This window comes from Esox lucius, chromosome 9, assembly GCF_011004845.1.
Source record: "Esox lucius isolate fEsoLuc1 chromosome 9, fEsoLuc1.pri, whole genome shotgun sequence".
Lineage (NCBI taxonomy): Eukaryota > Metazoa > Chordata > Actinopteri > Esociformes > Esocidae > Esox > Esox lucius.
The window spans coordinates 5,598,736-5,617,860 of record NC_047577.1 but is presented as its reverse complement, the minus strand read 5'-3'; the positions used below and the strand labels follow the sequence as shown (position 1 = coordinate 5,617,860).

The following is a 19,125-nucleotide window of genomic DNA, read 5'->3' as shown; positions in this document are numbered from 1 at the left end:
ATCAGATCAAATATATGAAATTAAATCTGAAGAATAGGTTACATACATTTGCCGCTAAACCTTTTGTAAACTATGGTTTAATGTATTGTCCCCCATGTAGAATGGAATTTACAAAACCCTTACAAATCTGCCTATCAAACATCCCGGCTGACAAATTGACTGTCTTTTTGTCAAACCGCCCCTAGTGTAGCCAACTAAATGTCAATCGTCCAACGAATGGATCAGGCTGAAGTGTGCATATGAATTGGTTGTTTAAAGGCTGCATGCTGTCAGAATGCATCATTTTACCATAGTCATTGGATAACAAAACACAGCAACTGTTTTTACTGTTTTACAGAGTGTACAAAGAACTGTCTCTCTCTCTCTCTCTCTCTCTCTCTATTCATCTGAGGTCGATTTGCTGATAATCCTAACATCTTATGGGGGTTTCTTGGAAATATGCATCCAGTCCCTTACCAGAACTTACCAGAACTAGACCACATGTTTCAATGTGTGGCAGTTCACATGGTTGTGGCATGACAGTGTTGGGTCAAGACAATGTTGGGTCAGAACAGTGTTGGGTCAAGACAGTGTTGGGTCAGGACAGTATTGGGTCAGAACAATGTTGTGACAGGACAGTGTTGGGTCAGGACAGGATTATTTCAGGACAGTATTGGGTCAGAACAATGTTGTGACAGGACAGTGTTGGGTCAGGACAGGATTAGGTCAAGACAATACCTACTGTAACCTACTGTAACCTATGCTACCATCTTCAAACCTGTCTTCTTGCCTCACGGTCTCTAGTAATAAAATAGTGTTGGAGAACATTAACATTCTATCCAGGTGTTTTTCTCATTCCACTGCTGTCTCCGCTGGCAAAACATTAAACTCCCTCTGAGACATTCATTGTGTGTGTGTGTGTGTGTGTTTCTTTGGGTGCGCGTGTGTTTATTTAGTTCCGTGCACGGGTGCGTTTTTCGATCGATAAGACACCACTGTGTCTGTTGTGATTCTGCCCACTCTGGTCGATAATGTGGTGAAGAACAAATGAACAAACTGCTCTCTGTCTTTGTCTCTCGATCTCCCTCTCGCCGTCTCTCTTTTCCACTCTTTCCCTGTCTTCCACTGCACTTCTGCCTCCCTAAGACCAGTCATAGATAAGTGTAATCCTGTTGTTACTGTAAGCAGATAAGTGTTTGATAATGTTTGCTTGTAGGGGAGGATTATAAATGTAACACTGGTATATAAGCCATGTAGGTGTAATTGGAGGGGGGAATTAGCCACACTTGTGGAATTAAACATCTCTAGATGTTAACTGTGACAGCAGTGGAACCTCTTTGGTGAGACACACTGCCTGGCGCACACACACACACACAGACACACACACACACACACACACACACACACAGACACACACACACACAGACACACACAGACACGCAAACAAACCCAACGGAGAAAGAGATTGGAACAGAATGGAATTTGAAACGTTTTAGCCAAAAATGTTTCCACGGTAAAGGTGTTTTTTGCAGAAACGTTTCAGATTTCGTTTCGTTCTCCGACTTCGCAGCAGCCGAAGACCGCGTCGCCGTAGGAAACCGACTCACCTGCCACGTAGCGGAATAAACCGCGGTGATCACTTTAACCTTCAATCTGGTAACCAAACAGGAAGTCAACATTCCTTTCCTGTGATGACACTTAGGCTATCAAAAGCTGAACTTTTTAAATGACACAGAGTCTATCCTAAAACCAGGTTAAGCTGTTTAAATTTCACCAAGACTATCCTAAAACCAGGTTAAGCTGTTTAAATGACACCAAGACTATCCTAAAACCAGGTTAAGCTGTTTAAATGACACCAAGACTATCCTAAAACCAGGTTAAGCTGTTTAAATTTCACCAAGACTATCTTAAAACCAGGTTAAGCTGTCTAGATTTCACCAAGACTATCCTAAGACCAGGTTAAGCTGTTTACATTTCACCAAGACTATCTTAAAACCAGGTTAAGCTGTTTAAATGACACTAAGACTATCCTAAGACCAGGTTAAGCTGTTTACATTTCACCAAGACTATCCTAAAACCAGGTTAAGCTGTTTAAATGACACCAAGTCTATCCTAAGACCAGTTTAAGCTGTTTAAATGACACCAAGTCTATCCTAAGACCAGGTTAAGCTGTTTAAATGACACCTACTGTTGACTATGTGGAGCGGTTTAAATGTGACAGACAATGAGCTGAATGGTGTTGAATGGTGGTGGAGCTGTTTAAATATCACGATGGTGAAGATGGTGGTGGTGGTGATGATGATGGTGGTGATTATGATGGTGTGATGATGATGATGATGGTGGTGGTGATGGTGATAATGATGGTGGTGGTGATGATGATGGTGGTGGTGATGGTGGTGGTGGTGGTGATGGTGATGGTGATAATGATGGTGGTGGTGATGATGACAATGGTGGTGATGATGGTGATGATCATGATGGTGTTGTGAGTGGTGTTAGTCCGGAAGCTGTTGATCTCGGCTGGGATGTTTTGTCTTTAATATTTGTTGTTTACTATTTTTTTTAAATTGTTCTTAGGGAATTTACAAATATGTTGATGATGGTGTATGGCTGGTCAATAAAAGAGAATAAATGATATTATAAACGATTATTACATTTTATTTGGATTGAATAACAATAAAACGGACAAACATCTATCAACTTAGTAGGAAATCTACTTTGTGTATTGAATGGTAAAAAATGCGTTAGTATATGTGTTGCTGTGACTGATGATGTGCTTGGGTTCTCTTGCTGGTGCGCTCAGCGCCATTTCAGATGATTTAAACGTCCTCATTACTGCCATAATACTTAACAGCCACACAAATTGCAACTTCAAAGAGGAAAATCTGAATTCATTTTGTTTACAATACTCTCTTTCTCACTGTGTGTGTGTGTGTGTTTAGCCAGTAGCGTTGGTCCTGACTGAGCGCTCCAGATGAGTTGAGTCGCCCCCACTCCCTCCTCCCCCCTCTCCTGGGTGTAGCGTAGCCAGGTGGGATGTCCCTGGTGTGTGTCCTCTTATCACTGCTCACCCTCTGCAGCTACACACAGGTAACAACCTGCCTCTCTCTGTGTCTCTCTCTGTGTCTCTGTGTCTCTCTCTGTGTCTCTGTCTCTGTCTCTCTGTGTCTCTCTCTGTGTCTCTCTCTGTGTCTCTCTCTGTATCTCTGTCTGTGTCTCTCAGTGTCTCTCTCAGTATCTCTCTCTGTGTCTGTGTCTCACTCTGTGTCTCTCTCTGTCTCTCTCTGTGTCTCTCTCTGTGTCTCTGTCTCTGTCTCTCTCTGTGTCTCTCTCTGTGTCTCTCTCTGTGTCTCTCTCTGTGTCTGTGTCTCTGTCTGTGTCTCTCAGTGTCTCTCTCTGTGTCTTTGTCCCTGTGTCTCTCAGTGTCTCTCTCTGTGTCTCTCTCTGTATCTCTCTCTGTCCCTGTGTCTCTGTGTCTGTGTCTCTCTCTGTGTCTGTGTCTCTGTCTGTGTCTGTGTCTCTGTCTCTATCTGTGTATGTCACACACACAGTTTGAACCTACCTGTATACACAGAGACATTTGCTCCTTATCAATTATTATTAATGATTTCAGTGATCTTTCATTAGTGAGTCACATGAACTGTTGCATGTGTACCTGCAAAGCATCTTGGACTTTAATCATATTACTTCATCTGAAACACACAAGCACGCTCACAGACACACACACACACACACACACACACACCATTAGCTACCGTGCAGATTGAAGAGGTGTTGGGTTCATATGATACAGGAACCGGTTCTGTCACCCTGATTACCATCTGTGTTCTTCTCAGCAGACGTGACACACACACACCCACACAGATACACGCACACACACACACCTACACACAGACACACACACACATACACTCACAGGCACACACGCGCACATTCTGATAACAATCTCCCAGGTCAGAACTCAGGAATCACGCTGACATCATCAGTCAGGCCCCGTTGCATGCTGGGGCTAGTGGTTAGAAAAGCCACTAAACCAAACTGTTACAGTTTAATATGAGAACACAAATATGGATCAGTTGGGACTTTCTGATTATGGTGACTATGTCTTAATACTGCCCCCCCCACCCCCCCTTCTCCTCCCATTTCTTCTACCCTCCTTTCCCACTCCGTCTCCTCCCCCACCTCTCCTCTACTACCCCCCCCTCCCCTCCGGTCCTCCTCCCCCCTCCCCACCGTCTCCTCCTGTGTCCTCCACTCCAGCTATCGTCTGCTAAACCTCTGAAGTTGCTGATGCAAGAATGGACCACCTACCAGAACGAGTGCTTGCAGAACCTCACCAGCACGCCACCGGCCGCAGGTGAGACGAACACTCCGAGGTCACCGACGCCGCCTCGAGTTTCACCGCCTCGAGTTTCACCGCCTCGAGTTTCACCGCCTCGAGTTTCACCGCCTCGAGTTTCACCGCCTCGAGTTTCACCGCCGCGAGTTTCACCGCCGCGAGTTTCACCGCCTCTTTCCCTTTGAGCACACGTTGTGACACGCGGAACAATGACCACGCGAAGTCGTGTATCAGATTGTTGCCTCACATGACGCATTTAGGTGACAAACCTGCACGCCCACACGCGCAGAAACAAGATAACTTCCCAGATGTGGGTCAGTCAGTGATGCAGTCATGGAGGAAACGCACTAAAAATGCAGTTGTTTCGGGTAGGGTTGAGGCGTCCCTTTACTTAGAGGTCACTATGCTGTGCGTTGTTAATGTATGGCAACACAACACTGGTGTCTTTCCACAGAGCTGTGATGTCCATACGCTGTAGTTACTTTATGTCCCACAATTCCATTATATAGTCATTATACGTAACAGGAAAAAAACTGCTGGAGCTCTTTAACATATATGTAATTGTCATATTACGTACATTTTAAAACAAGCTGCCGATAGCTCTTTCATAAACATTTGATATGCCTTTCAATATGATTTTTTTTTTTTGGTCAGTATACACATTTTGTGTTGGGAATTTGCTCGGTCAATTAGAATGAGCTTTCACCATGGCGGCAGAGGCCTGAATTATTCATAAATATAATATATAAATATAAGACATTTAAAATGAATTGACAAACGTTTTTTAATCAGTTACGCATGTTGATAGTGTGAAGTGGTTGTGCTTGACTAATGTGTAAGTATGGGACATATGTCATACATGTTTTGACCTCTGAACACTCCTCAGGTCTGATGTGTAACAACTGTGTGTTTGACCTTTGATCCCGTCCTCAGGTCTGATGTGTAATGATTGTGTGTATGACCTTTGATCCCGTCCTCAGGTCTGATGTGTAATGATTGTGTGTATGACCTTTGATCCCGTCCTCAGGTCTGATGTGTAACAACTGTGTGTTTGACCTTTGATCCCGTCCTCAGGTCTGATGTGTAATGATTGTGTGTATGACCTTTGATTCCCCCTCATTAGGTCTGTTGAGTAATAAGTGTGTGTTGGATCTTTGACCCTGTCCTCAGGTCTGCTGTGTAGTAACTGTGTGTTTGACCTTTTGACCTCGTCCTCAGGTCTGCTGTGTAGTAACTGTGTGTTTGACCTTTTGACCTCGTCCTCAGGTCTGCTGTGTAGTAACTGTGTATTTGACCTTTTGACCTCATCCTCAGGTCTGCTGTGTAGTAACTGTGTCTTTGACCCCGTCCTTAGGTCTGCTGTGTAATAACTGTGTCTTTGACCCCGTCGTCAGGTCTGCTGTGTAATAACTGTGTCTTTGACCCCGTCCTCAGGCCTGCTGTGTAATAACTGTGTCTTTGACCCCGTCCTCAGGTCTGCTGTGTAATAACTGTGTCTTTGACCCCGTCCTCAGGCCTGCTGTGTAATAACTGTGTCTTTGACCCCGTCCTCAGGTCTGCTGTGTAATAACTGTGTCTTTGACCCTGTCCTCAGGTCTGCTGTGTAATAACTGTGTCTTTGACCCCGTCCTCAGGTCTGCTGTGTAATAACTGTGTGTTTGACCTTTTCACCCCATCCTCAGGTCTGCTGTGTAGTAACTGTGTGTTTGACCTTTTGACCCCGTCCTCAGGCCTGCTGTGTAATAACTGTGTGTTTGACCTTTTGACCCCGTCCTCAGGTCTGCTGTGTAGTAACTGTGTGTTTGACCTTTTGACCCCGTCCTCAGGTCTGCTGTGTAATAACTGTGTGTTTGACCTTTTGACCCCGTCCTCAGGTCTGCTGTGTAGTAACTGTGTGTTTGACCTTTTGACCCCGTCCTCAGGTCTGCTGTGTAGTAACTGTGTGTTTGACCTTTTGACCCCGTCCTCAGGTCTGCTGTGTAACAGGACATTTGATCAGTACGCCTGCTGGCCCGATGGACTCCCCGGAACCACTGTCACCGTCTCCTGTCCTTGGTACCTGCCCTGGTACCACAAAGGTGTGTGTGCATGTGGCTGAACGGTGGGTGGCCCGATACGCGCGCGTGTGTGTATTCATGCGTGCACATATGTGTTCTGTACACACACACACACACTCACCCAGAGACACACACCATCTCTGTTGCTTTGCAAAGTGCTGGGGTCAGTGTAGGTTGTCCCAGGTGTAATCCCCTTCCACGGACAGACCCAGTGCACCTCATGTCCGTGTGTATGTTGCAGTCCGACAGGGTCTGGTGTACCGGGGGTGCGGTCCGGACGGGCACTGGGCCCCGAAGAACACCAGCGAGTGTGAGCAGGATGACCCAGAACAGGTCAGAGGTCAGAGTGTGTGGGAGTTATGTCAAGTGTGACGCGGGATGACACAACCAGAGTCTAACCTCCTCCCCTCCCTCCCTCTCCTCCCCTGCCTCACTCCGCTTTTCCTCCTTTACCTCCTCTCTCTCCATCTCACTCCGCTCTTCCTCCTTTACGTCCTCCCTCCCTTGCTCCCCTCCTCTGTCTGACTCCGCTCTTCCTCCTTTATCTCCTCTCTCTCTCCTCTCCAGCAGTACTATGGCAGTGTCCTTAATAAGTTCCGGGCCATGTACACTGTGGGCTACTCCCTGTCTCTGGCAGCCCTGATCCTGGCACTGGGCATCCTGGCCTCCTTCAGGTAAAAGGAGGGGGAGGCAGATGGGGGGAAGAGGGGGAGAGAGATGTGAAGGCAGTGAGATAGAGGAGGAGGAGAGGAAGGAGGGAAGTAAGCAGAGGGAGGAAAAGGCAAATGCTTTGTGAAAGGCGTGAGTGAGGGAGAGAGGGATGGAGATGAGGGAGAGCAGGGGGTGACTGAGGAGCAGAGGAGAGGGAGAGAAGACAATCAATATTTACTTTTAAATAATTATTTGTGCTTTATGAACAGCGTGTGAGACCACCACCACCGTTGTCACGGTGATCAGCCAGGGGTTTGGTGACGGTTAGATGCTTTGTTGATTCGGTGGGACTCTTTCTTGGTGTCCAGTACAACGGAGTGAAAAAACGTTCGCCCACACATATATTTTTTTAAATATCTAGAGGCTCTCAATCTTTCTTTCCCAGTGACCACACACGACTGTGATTCATACAAGTAGTGAATGGAGTTAGAAAAACAAATGCTCAAAGGAAAACATTTTATCTGTGATATGGTTTCCATACGCGGAGCCATGTGTACTTGGACACAGGCTAACCACAATTTCCTTCTTTTCCACGCCTAGTAGCCTGAAACCACAGTGATCTTCTTACTGGCACTGCTTTTCCGTGTGGAATCTTTTGGAATCCTTAAGTTGTGATTCTGACCTGGTTTCAAAGTTTATTTTAGATCCACATTTACTTTTTCCAGAGTGGCAGCTCCACTTCCTGGGGTCCACTAAAAACCCCAGACATGACAATCCCCAGACCCTGAGATGGTTTTAACTCAAGTATGCAACGCAGACAATAAAACTCATTTGTGGATGGAACATGCATGCCATGATGGTTCTGTAGATTACCGTACACTGCCTTGGGTTTCTGGCTGTGGGACTGTGAAGACATCTTAGGCGTCTGTACACATTTGTGCGTCTGAGCTCTAGGTTATCTGAGTCTGTGGATATGTTTTCAAAAGGATTAAAGCATTTCAAATGTTATTTAATTTGCTATGTATATTATTTTAACAATATGCAAAAGCCCAAGTAGAAATGACAAGGGAAAATTTAGAAAGCAATAAATATTTTGGACAATATTTTTCTTTGGGGGGGGGAATAAATGTTGTTCACTTATAGTCATTTTTACAATTTTACAAATTGTCACACATCTTGCTTCTTGCCGCTGTGATTGCATATTGTGGTATTTCACCTAACATATGTTGGAGTTTATCAATGAATTGTTTTAAAATATACATATTTAATGTGTCTGTTTTTGACACGAGATTCAGAAGTGCAGCTCTGCTTCCACCCATTTTTGGGGGCAGTGTCTCTCTCACGCTCCAACACCTTCTATCTCCTCTCCCCTCTCTAGGAAACTTCACTGCATGAGGAACAACATACACATGAATCTGTTTGCGTCATTCATCCTTCGTGCCATCTCCATCCTGATTAAAGATGCCCTGGTAGACACCCCGTCTCTGACGCTAAGCCCCGGCACTGACAGGGACCATCAGGTGAAACATGCGTAGTACACAGGCCTGCTATCCTGATACTGGAAAAACTTTTTATACAATATGATCTCCCAGCAGATTTGTATTCCCCAGAACCCCATGTTTTTCACTCTTACAGAGCATGAAGTATATCAAGACAAGTACTATAGATTTGATCAGTGTTTAGCCAAATGGACCAGCGTTGAAGGACCCTTATTGAATCATCATGAGATTGTGCCTCTGCCAAGTCCATGCTGCTCTCTTGTGTTTGAAATTGTTGATTCACTCATCCCCCTCAGACAGTTGCTGGGTGCCGCATCGCCATGGTGATGATGCAGTACAGCGTCATCGCCAACAACTACTGGCTGCTGGTGGAGGGCATCTACCTACACAGCCTATTGGTCATCACCGTGTTCACGGAAAGGAACTACTTCAATATCTACCTGTTCATTGGCTGGGGTGAGTAGGCGGAGGAAACTATTACAATGTCTACCTGTTTATTGGCTGGGGTGTAGTCGGGGGAGGGAAATTTTGCAAGATCTACGCGTTTATTGGCTGGTGTGAGGTGGGGGAAGGGAGAGTTTTGCCGAATCCCAAATGGACCTCTTCTCCTTTTACCCAAATTTGGCCCTCCGTTTGCTCGTTCACGCTCACCTACTCCATTTTTCATGACGTGTCCCAGACCTGAAGGAGGGAAAATGATCGAGGGTGTAGGGGCTGAACCCACCCTCTAGTGGGCGTGTGACTATGTGCCGGCCCATAATGCACCGCGATTTTTTAGAGCTTATGCAATTTCACACAAGAGAATGGATTGGCTGGATAATGTGTAAACGTGTGTGTGTGTGTGAGAGTGGGTGTATGTGTGTGTGTGTGAGTGTGTACGTGTAAACGTATGTGTGTGCGTTCATATGCGCGAGAATACGTGTTCACCTTTGTGTTTAAAAAGTAAGAGGTGTTTCTCTCTCCAATATTTTTCTTCGTCTTATTTCAGGCACACCTGTGATTTTCGTGTTGCCATGGGTTACTATGAAGAACCTGTATGAGAATGAGCAGTGAGTATAACTAACTGAATGTGCTCCAGCTTAAAAAAAATTGGCCCGATATATTATTTATATTTAAAGTGAATCTGCAGAATTCTGTAATGGAAAGAATTTGGAAATTAAATTGGGGGCTGTTCTTCCTCTCTTATCGTCTCTGGTTGGAATGGGGCTACATTCTATTCCCAGCCTTCTCCATCCATTAAGTTACATATGTCCTGGCATCCTTTCTCCTCCCGTCTTCTTCTCAAAGCCCATTGGAGGAGAAGGTCAGAGGGCAGGGCCTTTTTTACCCACTGGGTTTTGAGGAGTATGGTGTTTAGATCTTCCCAGAGTCAACATCCTTCGAAACAATAGTTTGTTTACTCCTTGGAAAGTTGTTTGGCGTGGGTCGAGTCTTGGTGGAAATTTGTGACGCGTTGTCATTTAGCAGAGACCAGTGGTTTGTCATTTAGCAGAGACCAGTGGTTTGTCATTTAGCAGAGACCAGTGGTTTGTCATTTAGCAGAGACCAGTGGTTTGTCATTTAGCAGAGACCAGTGATTTGTCATTTATTAGAGACCAGTGGTTTGTCATTTAGCAGAGACCAGTGGTTTGTCATTTATTAGAGACCAGTGGTTTGTCATTTAGCAGAGACCAGTGGTTTGTCATTTAGCAGAGACCAGTGGTTTGTCATTTAGCAGAGACCAGTGGTTTGTCATTTAGCAGAGACCAGTGGTTTGTCATTTAGCAGAGACCAGTGATTTGTCATTTAGCAGAGACCAGTGGTTTATCATTTAGCAGAGACCAGTGGTTTGTCATTTAGCAGAGACCAGTGGTTTGTCATTTAGCAGAGACCAGTGGTTTGTCATTTAGCAGAGACCAGTGGTTTGTCATTTAGCAGAGGCATTTGGTTTTGTCTCACAGGCAACGAGTTAACACACAAATGCATGAAAAATATACAAATATAAAGTGAGACGGAACCATGGACCACATAAAGAGGCACTGGGGTTGTTGGTAATGATGATCATTATCATGATGTGGACAATGATGATCGTGATTATGCTGATGGTGATGATGACGATAATGATGGTGATGATGATTGTGATGATAATGATGACAGTAATGATGGTGATGATAATGATGGCAGTGATGATGGTGATGATAATGATGTTGATGTTAACAATGATGATGGTGATGATGACAATGATGGTGATGATAATGATGACAATGATGATAATGATGGCTACAACGATAATGATGGTCAGGATGGTCTAGTGATGGAGATGTTGGTGATAATGATGATGGTGGTGATGACTATGATGTTGATAATGATGGCAGTGATGATGGTGATAATGATGATGGTGGTGATGATGATGGTGGTGATGACTATGATGGTGATAATGATGATGGTGATGATGATGGTGGTGATGACTATGATGGTGAAAATGATGGCGGCAATTATGCTGATAATGATGATGGTAGTGATGCCATCATGGTTGTTTTTTAGGTGCTGGGAGAGGAACATCAACATGGGTTACTGGTGGATTATTCGTTCCCCCATACTGTTTGCTTACCTGGTGAGTTCATTCTCTCTCACTCTGTCCGTTGCTCTCTCTTTCACTCTATCACTCTGTCCATTGCTCTCTTTCACTCTATCACTGTGTCCGTTGCTCTCTCTTTCACTCTTTCTATCACTCCATCACAGCTCGGTAACAAATTAAGAGACCACTGCATCTTGTTCTTTCCTTCCCAAAAAGTCGAAAAGGAAGTTTTTGAGTGAGGAACAGAAGGGTTCAAATTAAGAGACCACTGCAAATTGAACGCTTCTGTTCCTCACTCAAAACTATCCTTTTCAAAAATGGATGCAGTGGGTCTCTTAATTTTTCCGGAGCTGTACTGTTCATCACTCTTCATCACTCGGGCTATCAATCTTTTTTTAATATCATAACTTCTCTCCTTCTGGTTCTCCCCTTCCCTCTCCTCACCCACTCCTCACTTGTTCTATCCTTCTCTCCTTCTGGTTCTCCCCTTCTCCCTTCTCCCTCCTCCACTCCTCACTTGTTCTATCCTTCTCTCCTTCTGGTTCTCCCCTTCTCCCTCCTCCACTCCTCACTTGTTCTATCCTTCTCTCCTTCTGGTTCTCCCCTTCTCCCTTCTCCCTCCTCCACTCCTCACTTGTTCTATCCTTCTCTCCTTCTGGTTCTCCCCTTCTCCCTTCTCCCTCCTCCACTCCTTACTTGTTCTCTCCTTCTCTCCTTCTGGTTCTCCCCTTTCCTCTTCTCCTCCACTCCTGAGTCTTTCTTTCTATCATCTCGATGCCATTGGACAGATGGTTTAACAGTCAGGATTCTTAGGCAAACACGATGTGTGCGTGGGCCATTTTTACTCCAGTTGTTACTCTCCTTTGTCTCTCTCATGCAGAGACACACAGACACACACAGAAACACACAGAAACACCCAGACACACAGAGACAGAGAGACACACACACACACAGAGACACAGAGACACAGACACACACAGAGACAGAGAGACACAGAAACACAGATACACAGACACACAGATTAACAGACACAGAGATACACACACACACACACACACACACACCTTTTTGAAGAACATGCAATCTGCTCGTCCGTCTATGGTTGTGGAAAAACCCTGCACCTCCACACAGAAACACAAACCAGCAGAACTGGTAAATTTACATGTTGTCATATTTCCAAATGTGTACTGTACAGCTAATCCCTCTCACACTCTATCCCTTTCTTCTTCCCTCAGATAAATTTCTTTATCTTCATCCGGATCATAAAGATTCTGATGTCAAAGCTGAAGGCTCATCAGATGAGATACACAGACTACAAGTTCAGGTGACTGAGAACTACAAGCCCAGCCAACTGTAGAGGAATGATGGGGTGTCCAGTGTTACTTACCCACCAGTGTTGTGATTGGCTTTGATAATTGACCATTCACGGTTCCAGTGTTGTGATTGGCTTTGATAATGGACCATTCACGGTTCCAGTGTTGTGAATGGCTTTGATAATTGACCATTCATGGTTCCAGTGTTGTGATTGGCTTTGATAATGGACCATTCACGGATCCAGTGTTGTGATTGGCTTTGATAATCGACCATTCACAGGTCCAGAGTTGTGACTGTTTTTGATAATCAACCATTCACAGGTCCAGAGTTGTGACTGTTTTTGATAATCGACCATTCACAGGTCCAGAGTTGTGACTGTTTTTGATAATCGACCATTCACAGGTCCAGAGTTGTGACTGTTTTTGATAATCGACCATTCACGGGTTCAGTGTTGTCATTGGCTTTGATAATCAACCATTTACGGGTCACCATTTTCTAAGATTGCTAACGTTAGCTAAGCCAGCCACTGATACTAATGGGATGGTGCTAACAGCGCAGTGCATACAAAGCAAAATAGATTACGCCAGTTAGCTTTCTACTGTTAATCAGTTAAGTTAGTAGCTGCCAGCTAACATTTTGAGTTCCCACGATGCAATCTGCCTGTTGTTGCTGCAATGGTAATGCAGTAAACCCCTCGGTCAACTGTTGCTAGCCTGTGCACAGCTTATATAATGTAGCACAACAGAAATATTGATCTAGAGATTGATTTCTGAAAAAATTTCTTCTTAATTCATGTGCAATGAAACAGGTCAAGAAAGGTGTTCACATCAGACGATGCCCAGTTAACTAGCTAGTTCAGCAAGTAACGTGGTTAGCTAACGCTAGTTAAGGAGGGACCTTTTGCTGATTTTAGTGGCTTGAAAATATTTCTGGGAACGAGATATGGTTTACAAACAAGTTATCAATCTTGTCAACATCCCTGTGTCTACCAGGAGCAGTTGAATGAGCGATCTTTTCAACTTCGAGTGACCATCTGTAGCTCAGTCAGGACGCCAGAGTGCTCATTCCTAAAGATGGCGGACACAAAAATCAGACCAAGTAGATTGCAGGCGTGAGCTAGGTGGTGCCCATGAATTGATTTCTCCATCTAAAATGTCAACCCTGCATCTCTATGTAGATGGATTTGTTTTGAATGGAGAGTCGTTTTCTTGTAACCTGCCTATCTTTCACACGGAGGAGTTGTTTTACCCCTCGCCCCCTAAAATGTTGAAACCCCAACATCTCTCCGTCAGGCTGGCTAAGTCTACCCTAACCCTGATCCCTCTCCTGGGAATTCACGCCATCCTCTTCACCTTCGTCATCGACGAGTCCGCCCCCAAGGGTTCCATGATGCGTTTGATCCGCCTCTTCTACGACCTTCTCTTCAACTCCTTCCAGGTTAGCAGGTCCAAACGACATCACTTCCTGTATCGGCGGTATCACCGGCCTCTCAAACGTCCCCCACTAACCTGTTCTTAGTGCACAACTTTGTTGTTAGGGAATTGGGTGTCACAGTGCCCTTCTTGTAAAGGGAATAGGGACACTATTTGGGACAAATGTTCATGAAATGGCCTCTCCTGTATTCTGCCATAGTTCATTTCCACGGATTGCATGGGTTTCATCACTGACCTGCGGAGTCGGTTGAATTATTAAGTGTGAAGTAACATTGAACGTGCTGTTCTTTAATGGTGAAACACGTCAGAGCCTATTACACACAGCGTCTGGCAGGGGCTTTGGTGTCGGAGGAGAGTGAGGGATGGAGAAGGTGTAGCGTGAAGGAATGGAGAGATTCAAAAAGTGAGTGAGGGACAGAGAAAGAGAAAAAGAATGAGCAAGTCGTGGTTGGCGAGGTTACTATCTGCCGTCTGGTCCTTTTGGAATACAGTTAACGTTCATTGCTCCGGGAATTTGCTAAAAACTAAAGGACAGTGAAGAATGTGAAAGATGAATGGGGAAAGAGGTGTCAGATTGGCAGAGAAAGAAGACAGGAATGACTGAGATGGATGAATTTGGAAGGGAGAGAGGAGTTAAAGGCTGCAGAAAGATGAGGGAAATGCACTTCCATAAAGTTTAAGAGTAATCAGGCAGTAATGTGTTACTGTATGGTGTTATTTCCATATCTTTCCATACAGGGTTTAACCAGACAGTAATGTGTAATATGATGGTGTTGTTTACATACGCCTCTCCACAGGGTCTGCTGGTGGCCATCTTGTATTGTTTCGTCAACAAAGAGGTGAGTGTAAATTCCCCCAGTCTCCATCTCCGCCCTTCTCATCCCGTCACCATCTTCCTTTCCTTTAGGCCTCCCCCCTGTAGTTTTTCCTCCATTACCCCCTTCTTTTACGCTCCCCCCCTCCCTGGTCTCACTCTCCCTGGTCTCACTCTCCCTGGTCTCACTCTCCCTGGTCTCACTCTCCCGTTTCCCCCTATCATTTGTCTCTTTCGTTGTTTTCTTCTTTTTTTTCACACTCACTCACTTCACACTCCCCTCAGTCTTCCTGACTCCCCTCCCCTCCTCTCCCCCTCCTCTCCCTCGCCAGGTACAGTGTGAGATGCTGAAGAAGTGGAAGCGTTGGAAGCTGGGCAAAGACATCGAGGAGGAGTACCGCCACACCTACAGCCAGACGGCACAGGTCAAGAGAAGCAGCAACGCCACGGGCAACCTGAACGATCCCCGCGACAATGACAGTGACCCCAATGACTCGCAGTCGACCCCTAACCCCGACCTCGAGCCCGACCTCGCCTCGACCTCCGTCACCCTGGACGAGAGCAGTAGGCTGGTAGTGTCGTGCCACAATGGGATGGGCAGAGAAAAGACCAAATCCTTCCTGCAGGGCCCCTCTGGCCTGAGCGATGTCCCCAGCGACTCCGGCTCTCTGACAGAGGACATTTGTCTTGAGGAGCGGGGTCGGAATAACCAACGGCCAGAGGGGAGCGCCGAGAGCCACTTCTGATGGACAGCAGATGGGCCGACCGGGCCTGTGAACCGATTGATCGACGGAGCGTTTCTTTTGACCTTCCCCCCGGCTGTGTGCTTTTGACCAAAGCACTGGTCAGAAGCAATGTGCAGCGTTGGGAATCGGGCGACATTTGGGACGCACGTTGCCTCTGTGTACTCTGCCGTCACCTTTGTTTCTAGGGAGACCCATCTGTGATTCGTCCAGATTCTCACCGGCCTTCACCGGTACTTTTCTCTGGACAGCATGCAGCTCATGTTCAATTTGACGTTTTGTAGCAGGTTAGGAAACCTTAAGCAGCAGTTTTGGATAATTAACATTCAGTTAAGGCCGAGGTCTTCAGCCCTGTCCTGAGGAGTCTGGGGGTCTCTGAGGAGAGGGTTGAACACATCTGGGGGTCTCTGAGGAGAGGGTTGAACACGTTGGGGGTCTCTGAGGAGAGGATTGAACACGTCTGGGGGTCTCTGAGGAGAGGGTTGAACATGTCTGGGGGTCTCTGAGGAGAGGGTTGAACACATCTGGGGGTCTCTGAGGAGAGGGTTGAACATGTCTGGGGGTCTCTGAGGAGAGGGGTGAATACTTCTGAGTTAAGGTTAGGAAAAGACTTACCGGGAATTTATCTAATTTTGCCTATTGGTGCTAGTGCAAAGCTGGTTGGTACTGGCTCTGGAAACAACAATAACACGCACACACACACAGGAATGACGCAGATAATTCAGAGCACACTCAGAAAAACTAAGACACGCACACTATATGTGCTATATCACCCCTATCAGACATCACCTCTAGAGATGGGGACATTCTACATGCATGTTCTCTGCACCATTGGAACCATGGATCTCTGTTCAGCAGTAGAACACTATATAGAACAGTGGTTCCCATCCTTTGAGGGTTCCTGTGCCACCAACTGACTTTTGTCTGTAATACCTATGAAGAACCCCCCCTCATGTTCCTTTTACCAGCAAGTCTATGTTCTCATGGACCTTGTTGAGTGCCCCCTGTGGACAGACAGAGAGATTGCATATAATGCCATTTGGGACACATTACAGGACAGGATTAGATCAGAACCCTACAGAGACGGACTCAGCTGTGGAACAGTGGGACATTCCAGAATGTTGCCAACGTCCGTCCAGTGTTCCGACAGGAAGCTCCGGAACCCCTGAGAATTGTGGAGGACGGGATCTCTTACTGGGTCTTTCTTTCAGAGACAACCGTTGGTAGTTGGTTAAGGTCGTAGGAGTCTGCACCCTCGCTTTCAGAATTGTGTATTCATATATTTTCACCTCATACCGCTGGCGCAATTTGAGTGGACTGACTGACTCTCTGACTGTATAAAATCACCCAATTAAGTTATTCAGTTTTTTAAAGGTAAGCCAAACGCCAACCAGACGCAGCATACCGGCTCGTACCTTCAAGGGGCACTGTGACTGATGCACCTCCTCTGTTCACACCTCCTTCGTCACGCCTTCCCGATCCATCTGCTCAGCTTTTTCCTTTGACCCGACATGTTTTGTCTGAATGTGTGTGTTTTTGTGGACAGAGCAGGACTGCAAACTGAAAGTCTTGGCCACTGTAGTGTCCGAGCACACAGGAAATGAAGTTACGGGCTCCTCTGCTTTTGGGGACAGGAACCTTCTGGGTCTGACTACAGGACCCTGTCCCTTCAGCCAATGCAGCACTCACACGCTGTATCCGAAGCCTTGTCTGAGAAGTGGGAGTTACTCCAGAGAGGAACGTATTTGTCGGAGGAAAGCGCTGGTCGATCTAATACAGGAAAGGTTCCAGTTCGATCAAAACGATCAAGTGCTCAAATAAAAAGAACCTGTTGTAACCCATGAAGGTCTCGTTGTTGCGCAGAACAAGGACCCTTGGGTAAATCCTCACTGAGACCATGTAAAGTATGTTAGGTCCCTGCTGGGGTATTTTCATCGTACCATGGGGGATCCCGGTTACATAACCTAGCCCCCCCCCCCCCCCATGAAATAAAAACCCTGGGACACCACTGGTATTAACTAGGGCTGTCAAAGTTTTATGTAAATGTAAAACAATTATAATTGACACATCTAATCACTGCATGGACTCTATTGTATTCAAATGCATGTGATTCCCTGGGCCTCTTGCTGTTCCCTTCTGCTGAAATGTATTATATTGTCAGACGGGTTGAAAAGCTTTTTTTTCATTGTAGACACATGAAATATGTCCTTTTAACCCAATAGTCAGCTCCAGCATCATTTATATTCTCCTCTTTATAATTTCCATACTGTTGGGGAAACAACCTGGGAGGTTTTCCTACACCACCTGGAAAAAAAAAAAAATATATATACGTTAGGATTCCATTTCACAGTACTTTTGGATTTAAATGTGATTTTAAGGCTTGAATGGATGTTCTTATATAATAAACATATTTGGTGTTGCCAATCTTCTGCAGTTTACTTAAAAATATAATTTGTCTAATTTTGCTAAAGCCTATATCATTGAGTTTTAGCACTGTTTCTGAATACTACTGCAAAACCAAATGTTTCTGTTGTAGTTGCAAGGACTGTAAACAAATATCAACGTTGCAGTTGTCAAAGCAATAACCAAAATAATAATGTATGCTAATGAGAACCCTCAACAAAAGTGTAAGAACTAAATACATCTTAAAACAAAAACAAAAATGGGTAGAGATGAAGAATGACAGTTGTTTTCAGCTATGTACTTCTTTAAGGGATGAATTGTTTATGTGAATAGCTACTCTTGAGAATAGATCTTCTTGTAGACATGGTTTAAATATTCCCATGAAATGTTAATGGGAAAGTAACATTATTGTCGTAAAATGTTGGAATGACTTGTAAATGCATTGTAATGCAGAAACCGCACTGGCAAAATGCTTTAAATCTATGGGCCAAATTTTCTACTGTACATGGCTTTGGTTTAACATCCAATAAAAAAATTGGAAACCACTCATTTAGAATAAAGCTTTAATGATACTTGTGTGTCTGTGTGTGTGTGTGTATGCGTGTGTGTTTGCATGTGAATACGTGTTGACCTCAAGACAACTGATTACAGAGTCGGCTTGCTGAACATTGGACACTTTATTAGCTGTTGGCCTTTGTGTGGCGAACATTTCCATACAGAGAAATGTGTGTTTCCGCCTCTTACAATGAAAGCATTATATGCCTGTAACTTAATGCACTGCTATTTAAATGAGAATAAAAACTTGCTTTAGGGAGAAATGTGAGCATATTAAAAAATTTTGGATTAATTGCAATTAGCCACAGAAATATATGCGATGATTGTGATTAACCGTTTAAATGGTTTGACAGCCCTAGTATTCAGTAATGACAGTGATGGCATGCAGGGCATAGAAATAGACATGAATTGAGAAGTGGTCCCTGATCAAGTAAATCACTTGTCCGTTCTAATTCATTCTATTTCTACGCATCTCGTCCAGTAAAGGCCACAAGGCCCGGTCTCTACTGGACTTGTGATCTGTGACATTGCAGTGAATAATGGAAAATACGAAACATTTACATTTGTGTCTCGAATGAAGGAGAGAATTATGGGAAGTGATTCACGATGTGATGTTGTTGTTTTGTGTTGTTTAAAGATGATTCTAACGATTAAAGTGGTGACCAGCTGTGTATCCCATTGGTTCCCTCTGTCTGAGTCCTAAATGACACCTTGTTCCCTGTGTAGTGGACTTTGATCCGTGGGGACTACACAGAGAATAGGCAAGTGTGTGTTCGTTGATTAC

General features: G+C 45.0%; 1 protein-coding gene across 3 annotated transcripts in view; it reads left to right on the top strand.

The window, feature by feature from the left end:
- gcgrb (glucagon receptor b) overlaps window positions 1–17,365 on the top strand; it is a 40,377-nt gene extending 23,012 nt beyond the window's left edge. Inside the window, exons 2-14 of one of the 3 annotated variants that reach the window (XM_010903246.5) lie at window positions 2,919–3,066; window positions 4,237–4,333; window positions 6,286–6,393; window positions 6,614–6,705; window positions 6,943–7,046; window positions 8,402–8,543; window positions 8,819–8,978; window positions 9,511–9,571; window positions 11,046–11,115; window positions 12,315–12,403; window positions 13,686–13,830; window positions 14,624–14,665; window positions 14,973–17,365. In XM_010903246.5, the coding sequence (XP_010901548.4) occupies window positions 3,013–3,066; window positions 4,237–4,333; window positions 6,286–6,393; window positions 6,614–6,705; window positions 6,943–7,046; window positions 8,402–8,543; window positions 8,819–8,978; window positions 9,511–9,571; window positions 11,046–11,115; window positions 12,315–12,403; window positions 13,686–13,830; window positions 14,624–14,665; window positions 14,973–15,386 (1,578 nt within the window). In that variant the 5' untranslated portion in view covers window positions 2,919–3,012 and the 3' untranslated portion in view covers window positions 15,387–17,365. Of the gene's footprint in view, window positions 1–2,918; window positions 3,067–4,236; window positions 4,334–6,285; window positions 6,417–6,613; window positions 6,706–6,939; window positions 7,047–8,401; window positions 8,544–8,818; window positions 8,979–9,510; window positions 9,572–11,045; window positions 11,116–12,314; window positions 12,404–13,685; window positions 13,831–14,623; window positions 14,666–14,972 lie in introns of those variants that run through there. The other 2 variants (XM_010903245.5, XM_013132095.4) reach the window with 2 other exon arrangements.
- The last annotated feature ends 1,760 nt before the right edge of the window (window positions 17,366–19,125 follow it).